The 12,110-nt window shown below is 51.3% G+C and overlaps 8 protein-coding genes across 8 annotated transcripts, besides 4 other annotated features; 7 read left to right on the top strand and 1 right to left on the bottom strand.

The window, feature by feature from the left end:
• Positions 1-408, bottom strand: Tco025E_07439 (uncharacterized protein; the record flags this gene model as incomplete). The annotated part of the gene is made up of 1 exon (XM_029374304.1): positions 1-408. A coding segment is annotated over one exon (408 nt), but the record flags the coding sequence as incomplete, so codon positions are not given.
• Positions 409-469: 61 nt separating this feature from the next.
• Positions 470-509: a microsatellite.
• Positions 510-569: 60 nt separating this feature from the next.
• Positions 570-1,178, top strand: Tco025E_07438 (uncharacterized protein; the record flags this gene model as incomplete). The annotated part of the gene is made up of 1 exon (XM_029374303.1): positions 570-1,178. The coding sequence occupies one exon, from the start codon at positions 570-572 to the stop codon at positions 1,176-1,178; it is 609 nt and encodes a 202-aa protein (XP_029225601.1).
• A 234-nt stretch (positions 1,179-1,412) lies between these two features.
• Positions 1,413-1,429: a microsatellite.
• Positions 1,430-1,439: 10 nt separating this feature from the next.
• On the top strand, positions 1,440-2,162 carry Tco025E_07437 (uncharacterized protein; the record flags this gene model as incomplete). Its single annotated transcript, XM_029374302.1, has 1 exon — positions 1,440-2,162. One exon carries the CDS (start codon positions 1,440-1,442, stop codon positions 2,160-2,162), a length of 723 nt encoding a protein of 240 aa, XP_029225600.1.
• A 243-nt stretch (positions 2,163-2,405) lies between these two features.
• Positions 2,406-5,825, top strand: Tco025E_07436 (uncharacterized protein; the record flags this gene model as incomplete). The annotated part of the gene is made up of 1 exon (XM_029374301.1): positions 2,406-5,825. One exon carries the CDS (start codon positions 2,406-2,408, stop codon positions 5,823-5,825), a length of 3,420 nt encoding a protein of 1,139 aa, XP_029225599.1.
• Positions 5,826-5,987: 162 nt separating this feature from the next.
• Positions 5,988-6,013: a microsatellite.
• A 26-nt stretch (positions 6,014-6,039) lies between these two features.
• On the top strand, positions 6,040-6,363 carry Tco025E_07435 (uncharacterized protein; the record flags this gene model as incomplete). Its single annotated transcript, XM_029374300.1, has 1 exon — positions 6,040-6,363. The coding sequence occupies one exon, from the start codon at positions 6,040-6,042 to the stop codon at positions 6,361-6,363; it is 324 nt and encodes a 107-aa protein (XP_029225598.1).
• Positions 6,364-6,582: 219 nt separating this feature from the next.
• Positions 6,583-6,613: a microsatellite.
• Positions 6,614-6,688: 75 nt separating this feature from the next.
• Tco025E_07434 (pentatricopeptide repeat-containing protein) lies at positions 6,689-9,874 on the top strand (the record flags this gene model as incomplete). The annotated part of the gene is made up of 1 exon (XM_029374299.1): positions 6,689-9,874. One exon carries the CDS (start codon positions 6,689-6,691, stop codon positions 9,872-9,874), a length of 3,186 nt encoding a protein of 1,061 aa, XP_029225597.1.
• A 123-nt stretch (positions 9,875-9,997) lies between these two features.
• Tco025E_07433 (F-actin capping protein beta subunit) lies at positions 9,998-11,038 on the top strand (the record flags this gene model as incomplete). Its single annotated transcript, XM_029374298.1, has 1 exon — positions 9,998-11,038. The coding sequence occupies one exon, from the start codon at positions 9,998-10,000 to the stop codon at positions 11,036-11,038; it is 1,041 nt and encodes a 346-aa protein (XP_029225596.1).
• Positions 11,039-11,628: 590 nt separating this feature from the next.
• Tco025E_07432 (aminoacylase) lies at positions 11,629-12,110 on the top strand (the record flags this gene model as incomplete). Its single annotated transcript, XM_029374297.1, has 1 exon — positions 11,629-12,110. A coding segment is annotated over one exon (482 nt), but the record flags the coding sequence as incomplete, so codon positions are not given.

The following is a 12,110-nucleotide window of genomic DNA, read 5'->3' as shown; positions in this document are numbered from 1 at the left end:
GCTGGATGTCCCGCGCGGCGCGCACTTCACCCGCCCCACCCGCGCCGGCCCGCTCGCGCCACGCCGCAGGGGGCCCCGATGAAGCCCCACACGCCCGACGCCCGAGGCCGCAAGACGCACGCAGCACGCGAGGCGCGAAGCGCCGCGCGAGAGGGCAGGGCCCCCCAATGCAAAGGCAGCGGGGCCGCGCCCCCGTGCTTCGCGCCCCCTCGCGAAAGTAGCCCGCACCGCGCGGTTTGGGTCACGACGCGCGGCGCGGCCGGGCGGCGTGCGACGGCTTTTTCTCTTCCGTGGGGCGTCGCCGCCTTTTGAATTAGCCGTGGCACGTGGCAGCGGCCGCCGGCGCGCGGGAGCGTGGAATGGGTCATGTGGTGGCTCGTAAAGGGAGTTGCGGTTTTTTTTTCCCATTCCTCACTCCGTTTTTTGAAACAATGTTAATGTTGTTGTTTGAAGACTTGGGATGTTGTGAATTACTGTTAGTATAATTGTTATTATTTTCAATAATATTACATGTTGTTCTTTTTTTTCCCCCCTGTTGCTTCTGTTGTAGCTATGTTCAAGTAGGTAGTATGAAGGCGAACTTCTTTTATGTTTTTATACTAATTTTGTTTAGGGCTCACCAGGTGTACGCTGAAGAATGTCGTGTTAATACCACCAGTACAGGTGAATATATGTCCTTGGAATATCTTTCCAATTATGGAAATGTTTCGATGACGCTTAGTGATAGGGAGCTTATTCTAGGGGTGAGCTTTTGTAAACCAAAAATTTTTTCTGCTTCGGGTGAGCAGTGTGGCTCTGGGTACATGATTATGTACGACAAAGGTTGCGGGGGCCTTTTTGTTTCTTCAGGGAACCTGAGCCTTAAAAACGAAACACTTTTCTTTACACTTCGATCCGACCAAAAACTGCTGGCGAATGTTTATGTGGACTGTGATAAAAACTTGGATAGCTTGCGTGTTTTGTCTGCCAACGAAACGGAGAATATGAAGTACATGTTTCGTCTTGCATCCATGACCGTCTGTCCGGGGTATCACCCTTCCGGAACTGGCACCTTTCTGTCGAAAGGTTTTATTATTATTATTGTTACAGGAATAGTTGGAGTAGTTATTCTGGTGGCCGCTCTTTTCCAGTGGAGGTCCAGAAACCACTCAGGTGAAGATTGTAGCCAGCTTATTTAGCGTGTCATTTTTTTTGTAAGGAGCTCTTCAGGGATGTGCAAATAACAGTTTTGGATGGCTTCACAATTAATTTGTTTTTTTTTTAGGGCAAGGGCCATGTGGGGTTTGTATTACGGAAGTCTTTTATATACAAGCTCCTTTGTGTACCTCTCCTAGGGAGTAGTTATGCTTTTGACTTGCCTCTATTCATGTGTCGGGCGATTAGGGGTGTCCGTGCTTTTTTTTTTTATGCCTTCTCTCTCTCTCTCTCTGGAAGTAGTCATGCAAGGAAGGTACGAGGTTCATATATCAGGGGCAACGTTTTCCCACATTGTATCCTCTGTGCTGAGCTTGCGTGCCGCTACAAAGCGAAACTATGCCTTATTTGGCCATTATGAACTTGGTGAAAGCGACACTGACACTACAGAAAATTCGACGTTGCTGCAGATAGCTGTAACAACAATAGTGCCCTTGGAAGTGCCGCCCCCTCCGGGTGCTGTCTTTTTGGGTTATGTATCCGCTCGAAAGTGTGCACCACACAAGCTTTCCTTTGAAGACACTAGACTGCTGCTTGGGGAAAACAATGAGGTTGACTCCAGACGCGAAAGTGGCGTTTCCGCATACCCATTATTATTGCTCTTGGTGACTGCCTCCCCAGATTCGTCGCCTACAAATGGCACAAGTAAGTTAGACTACTCTGTTTTCCGATCTATGTGCCCTGCCGATTCTGGGAAATCTCTTCTTACCAATAAAAATGTCATTCCGCTGAAGGTTGATAACATGATTGACTCGCTTTCAGGCTTCCTAAGCATTAGTTGTTTGGGGTGTCATAACCCAAGTGATGGCTTGCGTTTTCCTTCCTGTCGGAATTGTTCAGTGGTTGCTGAAGCTGCCTTTGAGCAATCTGTTTCAACCCTAAAAGATGCCAGTAGCAAATTACAATTGCTCTTACAGCGTCTAACGGACATGGAAAAGGCTCTTTCCGGAAAGAAGAGAGCCCATTGAAGTGGAGAAAGCAAAGGAATCTGTGTATATAGCGAGGTTATGCTGCTTGGGTTTGCATTGAAATACGTCTTACGTGAATTAGCCCCCGCTCTCTTACTTTATAAAGCGATGATGTCGAAGTTTGTGTGTGTGCGCGCGTCGTTTTTTTTTTGTCTTTTTCTCATTTTTGTTGCTTTTTTTTCCTGCTTTCTTTTACACTTTCTTTATTCATCTTTATGCGTTGAAGGCAATTTAGCGTATGGGATGAACTTGACTCTTCCTCTTGCCAATTATGATATGGCGTCTCATGTAACCGTCACCAGGGAGGGTGGCGGCTCTTCACAGCAAGGGGCTTTTTCCACAGTAACGGTTTCACCTTTAGGTGATTGGTTTGTAGTAAGTGATGAGACCCAGGCCGTCCTCTGTAGCTTTGAGGTTGAAGACAGATACCGTTTACATGGAACCCTGTTGTTTCGACAGTATGAGTTTGACTCGTCGATGTTTTGTTTGTTAGAAACTAACGGTGCCGTGAGTGACTTCAATGCTTCACGTCCTTCGTTACCAATCCCGCTTTCAGTAAAAAACTTGCACATTAGCTGCGGTGGTGAATTGGTTCATGCCTCTTTTTCTTCCCTTGATGGGGTAGTATTGGTGTCGTTCAGTTGTTGTGTTGGATGTGTTCAATTTGACACGCAAAAATCCGCTTTTATGGGCCACTTTAGTTGTTACAGGAAATTGAGTGGAGTTTTGTGTTGTGGTATAGTACCTGACTCGTCGCTGATGGTTGTTTTGACAAGGGAAGGCTTGTGTGGGGTAGTAAACTTTCGTTCTAACGTTCTCTTGGGTCTCTCGAGTCATGGAATTTTCTCCGAACTGGGTCTTCCATCTTCTCTTACACCTATGCTTGGGGCGAAATCGGATACTGTGGACGTTGTGGCAACCTTTCCGTTACGCGGAAGGGTACACGTGTTTGTGGTCTCCGCATCACAACAAGAAGTTGAAGACGGGCGTGAAAAATATTCCAAGTGCCCCACGTGTGAATCCCGTCCATGGAGCTCAAGGGCCCGGTCATATGTAAAAAAATATGGAACATCCTTTGTTCTGGCTTCATTGTGGCATGATGTGGTTCAGTTTTCGCTTTGGCAAGGGACCACATTAGCTGACGCGGCCGTATTTGAGAATGAAATGAGCGTTCCATATGTGTCTGGTTTTTGGGTGGATGACTTGTTTGTGGTGATACGCGCAGATGGCATGGCCCTTCCTTTTTCTTTCTGCTTGAATGGAGAAGGCTGGGATGGGATTAAAGTTGTATCAGGTAGACCTATTGAACTGGTATCTTGTTGCAGTGCCCTTTTATGTGCAATGCCTAGATATTTCCTGATTTTGGCCTTGACAAGTATGGAGTCTTTGTGTAGTGGTATACCAGGAACAGTTGCCGTCGCTGATGGTAACAACCATAGAAGGTTCTTGCAACTGTATGAAAATAAATTGGAGAAACCTGATGTTTTTTTAATTGACATTATACCATTTGAAGAGAATATTGCTGTGATAAATGTGAAACAATCGGGTGAATGTTTGGCCTTTGTTCCATCTGGTTCCCGGGTCAAATCTATATTTTTGGCCCATGAAGAAAAAGCGGATAAAGTCACTTGTTGTTTACTTTATAAACGGCACGATATCATTTTTGTAACGGGGTATGAGCACGGTAGCGTACATGTGTGGCTCTCCGGAACATTGAAATGTGTTATTCCCATGGCGCACACAGGTCGTGTGGATAAGATTGTTCTATTGCCTCAAGAAGAGGGGTATTTAGAAGCTGACTTTGTCTCAGTGTGCACGGAACGCGGAACCGTGTTAATTCATAACTCCGAAACTTTTGAGGGCACTCGTCTTTTGCAGTCCCCATCTGTGCCTCTTACCAAGCTTGTATGGGATCCACAAACCGAGTATGCGTTTGCAGTTTCTGGAAATGTTGGGAATCTCTGGCACTTACCCACATGTCGTTTGGAGCGGGTCTTTCATAACGTTTCAGCCGTCTCTGCAGTTCCAGGACGACGCGATTTGTTGGCTTCCTTCGCGGAAGTTGGCCCCGTCATAATTGACCGAATTACCATTTGTGGTAGAATTCACTTTTCATTAAGAGTGAATGTTCTTCCTCTAATAGATATATTGACTCAACGCGAAGCAGGCGATATAACTCCTGCATGCCGATTGGCGTTGTCCATTTTGTTTCCTAGCTCAAAAGGTGTGGATTCTAACCTTCAGGGACCGCTTACTTTGCCTGAAGCAGGATTCAATGGGAGTAATTTTTCCATCTCTGCCGTCTGTGCAGAGCAGTCTGCAGGCTATCTTCTCTCGGTCGTTCTTCTTGCACGAGCGCTGAAACCTTCTACAGGAGTTAATCGTGCGATATCCGCGTCAGAAGTCCAGGCACTGAGTGAGTCTCTTGTGAGTTCAGGGCGGATTGAGGCGTCACCAGCACCTGAAAAGGTCATTCTTCAGGCCATCCCGCTTCTTCTACAGGTGTCTGATGCAGCCAAAAACGACATCCGTGTATGCATCAAGGTGGCTGCGGAAGAAATGGCGTCCCCACATTTGGAAGGTTTTCTAAACAAAATGCTTATTATGTCTTTAGAATGTGTATCAGTTCGTCATTGGTTTGGTGTTTCAACTAACCTTGGTGAGACGGAGCTGTGGTGCTATGGATTCTTTGTTAGAATGGTCTTTCTGGGCAACATGCCGTCTACCGATGGAATCGTTTGGAGATCTATTTTAGAGAAGCTTGAGTCCGACGTGCCACTTTTGACGCAGGTGTTGACCACGCAAGAAGACGAAATTTGCGTACCGTTGCTGCTTCAGACTCTCAAAGACTATTATCACGATTTGGTAGGGACCGTACTGAGCGATTCTAAAGCGGTTGTGGATGCGATTGCCACGTTGGCGTTTGAGGGGCAGAACAAGAATGGCGTCTTGGCCATTAAAACCCTCATGAGCATCGCCAGTATTGAGGGAAATGGCTTTATTGAGCACCGTGTTAAGCAGTGGTACAATCAAAAGCGGTCGTGGAGGCCCCGCATCATCGCCTTTTTTGGCGCCCTCATTGAGTTCGCGCCGCTTCAGTCGTATGACGCCTTCCCAATCGTGACGGAATTTCTTCTTCGAGCTCTCGACCCCCACAACCCAAACAAGGAGGAGCGAGAGTCATGCCTGATGCCTGTCACGCAAGTAATTCGACGCGCCGTAGAATACTTGCCGAATGTTTCCTTTCAGCAGCACCTGCAATATTTGGCGGTTGGCAGCAGTGACGGTGTCGTACGAGTTATTAATATGAAGACAACAGGCATTGTCGCCTCATTTGTTTCTCACCCTGAGAAAATATTATGCGTTGCCTACAGTAGCAACACCACCACCCACGACATTGCGGTTTTGAGTGAAAAGATGGAAAGTATTAAAATATGGCACGCGACTCGCCCTGTCGGTTTGCTGGGTGTGATTTTTGCAGGTCAACTGCCTGAGTTTCGCTTGAAGTTCACCGTCGAAATTCCGAAAGTAAATAAGGAAGAACACCCTGGAGGCCCTGATCCCTTGTTGATGATGGCCAAATGTCGGCTACGATGGCTTTCGCCACACTGCGTGGAGCTGAGTTCCCCGTGGCATGACAGGATTCAATTGGCTGTGGGGTAGCACATTTGCCGCGCGGGTGGGCAAGCTGCTTGCCCCAAGGCTCTTCCCTTGTGGTCCGTGGGGGCACACAAAACCGATGAGTTTTTGCCACGTGTGCCTATCTATTTCGCTCGATTGTCTCTCTTCCTCTTCTCTTTTCCGGTGTTTTGGCACGCTCTAACCTTTTTTTTTTCTTTTTTTTTTTTTTTCCTCTTGGGGCTGGTAAGGAAGGGATATGTCAGAGGTGTCGGAGGTGTCGGAGCTGCCGTGGCTGGCTCGATTGATTAACCATGTTCTCACGCCAGGGTCTGCCCTCTCTCCAGCGGTGTGGATCACGTTTAACGTTGTAATGGCTGCACTCTTTCTGTGCTGGCTGTCGTTGGTCTTCGCCATGCCGGATAACGTTCACGTATGGGCGTTTGGCTTCCTTGGGGCCGGCTTGGCATTTTCGACAAACTGGCTATTTAAAGAGGTTTTTAGCAGTGAACCGGCGGAGGAGGCGAAGAGCTCGGAATCCGCGCCCATCGCGGCGGAATCACATGAAAAGAAGAAGGATTAAGAGCGGGGACGGGAAGGACACCACGGGGAATGGATTTGGAGGGCTCGTTCTCACAAGAGGCTGGTCTTTCCGGCCTAGTCCTATTGCTGCCGCGCTGAACACATCCGTGACTTTGGTAGCGGGGGCAGCTGCAGGGTGGCGGACAACCAAGGCAACAGAAGAGGAGAGGAGGGGAAGACCCCGTTTTGCCGGTGACTTCCTGTCGTTTGTTTGTGCGTGTGTTGTTGTTGTTGTCGCTGTTGCTGCTGTTTCCGCTTCTCGACTCGCTGTTTTTTTTAAGCAAAAAAAAACGAATGCTGAGTGATGCAGGGACATCCTCCCATTGATGGTACTTGATCCCGTTCGTGGCACATCACGCTTCTTGCTCACGTTGCTTTCTCGCCCTCGTCTTGCTCATGTAGTGGTTGTGATGTTGGCCACGGCAAAGCGTCTTCCCAAGGCACTCTCGCCGTACGCCCAGGCATTGAAGCATGTTGCGCTTAGGGGTGCGGTGGCCTTCGGGCCTAGCGCCAAGGAAATGGAGTTGGATATGTACCGAAAAGGCACACTGCCGCCCGACTATCGCCCCCCAGTGCAGGGGAAATGGGATGACACCATTGAGCGCTGGGCGTACGCCTGGCAGTTTCCAGCTGACGAAGAGCAGGAAGATATCGTGGGCGCCGTGGCACGCAACTCTTCGGGCATGCAGGCCTTGCTAGAGTTCGGCAATAGGTTATTACAGTCCCCGCCATCTGCGCAGCCGCATTCGGGAAAATATTCAAAAGTGTATCCCCCAATTGCCGTTGCGCTGAATCATGAGTTGGCAGGACTTCTGCCGTCCTCCTCCAGCTACGAGCACTTGGAGCAGGCCGTGTCGGAGCTCGCAACCTCCAGCGACACAGGACCGACTTCGCATGACGCGATGACAGCAGCGGAGCTTGCAGCAAGCGTCAATGTCCCTGTGGCGTACATCGACGATAAGTCCGAGGTGAGTAACGCCAGCAAGGAGCTTGCGTGCATATTAGAAGACTTTGGTCTGGAGTACACGGAGGAGGGGTTGATCATCGTCATAACTGCCCTTTCACAGCAACAATACGCGTCAATGAGTCGGGCGGTTTTTGATTTTGCATGCACCGTTGGATTAGGTCCTTCTGCAGAGTTATATAAAGCGCTAATGAGGCACTCCTCTCGAAGCGGCGACGTGAATGCGTCAATGGCCCTCATAGAGGAAATGAAGGCGAAAGGGATAACACCACGCATTGGCAATTGGCACGAACTCATGCGGGCTTTTCACAAGGCGAAGGACTACCCCGCCGTGAGTCAAATTGTGGATAACATGAAAATGTACGCCAATATCGAACCAAACGAAGTGACCTTTGCTATTCAGCTAAAGGCTCTTGCCAAGGACTCCTCCCAGCTTAACTCGCTTGCAGAATCAATTCAGCTCTTTGATCAAATGGAGAATGTGTATGGTTTTATTGCGTCACGGCCGCATTACGATGTCATGATGTACCATTTGAGCCAGAGCCCCAAACCAGAAATGCGGCTTCGTTGCGAAGAACTGGCGCATAAAATGGAACTTATGGGTATTGTGTGGAACGCCACCACGTACCTCAACCTCATTCGATCGGCTCAAGTGGTAGGGGACATTGTGGCCGTGGAGAAGTACCTGAGCAAAATGAGAGACGACGGAGTCGTGGCGGGCATTACACATTTGTCGTGGGCCATTCAGGCACATGCACAAAGTATCATTCGCGTCGACTATGCCGCAATGCGGGAGAAGGCAGAAGATCCGCTTCCTCTCTGGCTTGACCACCTTGAAACATGTTTTGGCATTTACGACTTGGTTGTCCGACGTGGCTGGACGATGCAGCTGCCATTTATCAATGCCCTTCTTCGCTTGTGCTGTCAGGCGACAATATTGGCGATGGAGCACACGCCAGGGCAAACAACGACCATTGGGCGGTTTGAAGAGCAGTCGAACAAGATATGGAACCAAACATTTGAGGAGTGGCACCTCAAAAAGGACGTTTACAGCTATGAATGCTACATTGCCCTCTTGGCGCACCAACAGCGTATCGACGAGGCAGAAAAACTTTTTCAAGAAATGGTGCTAAAGGAGGATTTGACCCCGTCTAGAAGGACGTATGACTGCCTCATTTTTATGCACCTGTCATCGGGCGAGGAAGGAGGAACGGCGAGGGCCCTTCGGTACTTGGAGGCTATGGAGCGCGCTGGCATTCAAATCAGACCGTCTTTTCTGAAGAAAATTGTTCGCGTAAACAACGCCGCTGGCTACAAACGTGATATGAAGCGACGTGCGCGGCGCATCATGCAGGCGCGAGAAGAATATCTTGCACGGAAGGAGCACGACTTTGGCTTCAAGGAAGAGCCACCGATGACGGCGGCGGCGGGGGCGGCGGCAGCAGCAGCAGCGTCGAAGACGGATGTTGACGCCGAGGGTAATCCTGTGCTTACCCCTTTGCCAATTTCGGCGTCCTCCACACTTGCCTGGTGGGAAAACTGGAAAAGAGAAACAGCGAGCAAGCACGAGTTGTTCTCCGAAGAGAACGCGGATGGCACACCCAAAGGCGAAAATTTTGAGGAGAAAAATGAGGCCCTGAGGCAGCTTGGCATCACTTCTGCATTTCCGACCAAGTCTCACCTCCCGCGTCTTGACCGGCAAAAGCTGCTGCCTCGGATTCGCTCAGAAGAGGGGGAAATGGCCGGAAGCCTGTGGGCAATGGACGGTGGGGAGTTTTCCTACCCCAAGGATGGCGGCGGCCCGCAAGGGTGGGGTATACGACTCTGGCGGGAACGGCAGGTTGTCAAGCAGGAATACCAAAAAATCCTCGACGGGTCACAGCCAGTGCCACAGCTCTCCGCCCTAGGGAACGCGGCGCGGACCGCGGACGTCCAGTTAGACATCGAGAGGAGTGGTGCACAGACGCCAGGGGAGCTCTCGGACTACCGCCAATACCCGGACCATCGCTTTGATACCGGGGCGCTAAAGCCAAGCTCGGAGACGGCACCGGCTGTTCCTCTCTCTGGAGAACTGGTCTGGCAAGGAGAGTCCCGTGACAAGCTGTCGCCCTACAAGTCCGACGAGGAAATAGCGCTTGAAAACGACAATACGTTTTTCTCGGAGTTGTCGGAGGAGGCTATGGGGAAGATGAGCGCCGCCGTGAAGGCCATTCAGAGAAAGGAGGAAAACGCTTTGGACATCAAAGGGAAGGGTGTGACCCGACGCTCCAAGTACGACTACTTGGAAAAATGGCGAGAGATGTACCGTCATGGTACCCTTGAGGTGCCTGAAGGGCCGACGTTGCGTTTTGGTCGTCGCCCAGAAGACCACACGGATACAATGGCTTCGTTGGTGCGTGAGTGGTACAGGCGAAACAGAAAAACTCCGGGCACCGCAGAAGACCTCGAACGGTGGGAAAGGGATGCACAGCGCGAACAGGAGGCGTCTGTGTCACGAAGGGCCCTCAAGAAGAGAAACCGGCTAAGGCGTCATCACAAAGGGGCGTGATAAATAATGGAACAAAGTTGCGTCTGGGAAGGAAGGCAAGGGTAGGTTTCTTTCCGCATCTATAGGGAGAGAGCTTAGACCCTCTAACTGCCATCCGGTTTGAGTTCTTTCAACTTCTTTCCAATGCTCTTCCTGTGGTTTCAAGGTTGGAATATGTGGGAGTCCACCCGTAGGAGTGAGGAAGTGGCAGCCGCAGCGGCTTTGCTACTTGCCCGATATCCCCCACGGAAAGTTAGCGTGATCCTCGATGGTGTTCTGATGCTCTGTGGGCGGAAAAACGCAGAGGCCGTTGTGGACTTGATCTACAGAAAAGTGGGCCCGGTGGATACCCCGTGGCCGCTCCTGCGGTGTCCGTCCGCGGCGACGCAATTGACGTCGACAGTTCCCCATTATTTTATCGCGTTCGAGTACAACAGAATTGGCGAGTGCTACCGTTGCCCTCTCTGCAATCAATACGTGTCTGGCGATAGGTTTGTTAATGTCCCCTCTGGGATTTCAGGCGTGCTTCGGCAAGTGGAGTCAGCCGCAAATCGTGTTTTTGCCGAGTATGCGGAGCTCTATTACGGAAAGAAGTGTACGGTTTCAGCGTACACCTGGGAATGCGACCCGGTCCACGCGGAGAGTAAGATGGGGCTCGCCGTGCTGATCCAGCACCGTGCCAAAGCCCTAAACGCGAAGTGCCCCGGCTATTCCTCGTTACACGGGAGCCATGGCGTTTGGCAAAGCGCCCACGTGGGCGTCGTGGATGTTACATCAGGTTCGTATCGTTTTCAGAGTTCTTTTTGCATGGATGCCTTTGTCCCTCTTGGGGCACTGCCGAATACGCCAGGTGCCACGGGAAGGTTCAACGGAAGCGTTGCCTCGGGGCTGTTCGGTTTCGAGCGTTACGCCGCGACGGCGTCGCCGGAGGTTGGCGAACTGCTAGCCTCCATTGGGGAACAGGTGCAGTCAACGGAAAATAGTTACTACGGCCGCGTTTTCGAGATGTATTTTCGCGGGGCGCAGTTCTTTGCGGAGGGGATGCGGGCGGCTTTTCCCCCAGGCGCTTCCTCTACGCCCCAAAGCCGTGGGCGGCAACAGCCTGCGGCATCGGTGGGGGCAGGGGAGAGTTCGCGGCCGGCCGACGCGGACACGGGGACCCCCCCCGGCGGCCGCGCACCTTGACGGCCACGTCGTCGCGGCACAGGAAACGGCGCGCGCCCTGCATGATGACTGCAAGCCGGTGTGTGACGATGGTGGGAACCGGTATTACCATAACGAGGTCGCCGGAGAAACCGCATGGGAAAAAACAGACGTGGAGAGTGCCGTCTTGGAGATATTACGGACCTTAAATTTGTTGCATTCACCGGAAAAATACTATCGACGTCTAAAGAAATACTTTTGGCAGTACGACGTGCAGCTCAACCTCGACAGCTTCTATTCGCTGACGAATGAGGACCAAACGCTTGGGCTCGAAGACGGCTCGACCATGACGGCCTTGGAATATCTTGTTCCCACGTACGGTGACCGTCGAAAGCTTGAGGTGCATATCGCGCGGAATGCTCGGCGGGGCTCATGACACTCGGCGGTCGGTACGCCTGCAAAACTATGTTTTGCCTGTGCCGAGTTACACATTGTGTGGGTCAGCGGCTTTTCAGCTGGGCCCTCGTAAATCAATCGATATGTCTCAGGTGTCTCTCACATGAGTTGTAGTTTTTGGTTTTTGTTTTTCTACCTTACGTCTATTCACTTGTCTCCAGTCTCTTTGTTAAGGTATGGCCCGCATTCAGAACCTAATTTCGGCTGTGCAGCCTGAAGTTGTGCAGTGGCGCCGCCACATCCACGAGAACCCCTACCTGGCCTACGAGGAGCAGCCGACCGCGGATTACGTGGCGAGCATCCTCCAGGCAATGCCGGCGCCTCTAGACATACGGCGGCCGACGCCGAACAGCGTCGTCGCCGACCTACGTGGCGGGGCCGGGGAGGGGCCCATGTACGCGCTGCGTGCCGACATGGACGCGCTTCCATTGCAGGAGGAAAGTGGCGAGCCGTTCAGCTCAAAGCGGCCTGGCGTGATGCATGCTTGCGGCCACGATGCGCATACAGCAATGCTTCTCGGGGCCGTAAAGGTCCTTTGCCAAGTGAAGGACAAGATTCGCGGCACCGTGCGGTTTATCTTCCAGCACGCGGAGGAGGTAATCCCCAGCGGTGCAAAGCAGCTCGTACAGCTTGGTGTGCTTGAGGGAGTCAAGATGAT

The sequence above is a fragment of the Trypanosoma conorhini genome, assembly GCF_003719485.1.
Source record: "Trypanosoma conorhini strain 025E chromosome Unknown Tco_14.4_contig_00574, whole genome shotgun sequence".
Classification (NCBI taxonomy): Eukaryota; Euglenozoa; class Kinetoplastea; order Trypanosomatida; family Trypanosomatidae; genus Trypanosoma; species Trypanosoma conorhini.
This window is presented reverse-complemented; position numbering and strand designations above follow the sequence as displayed.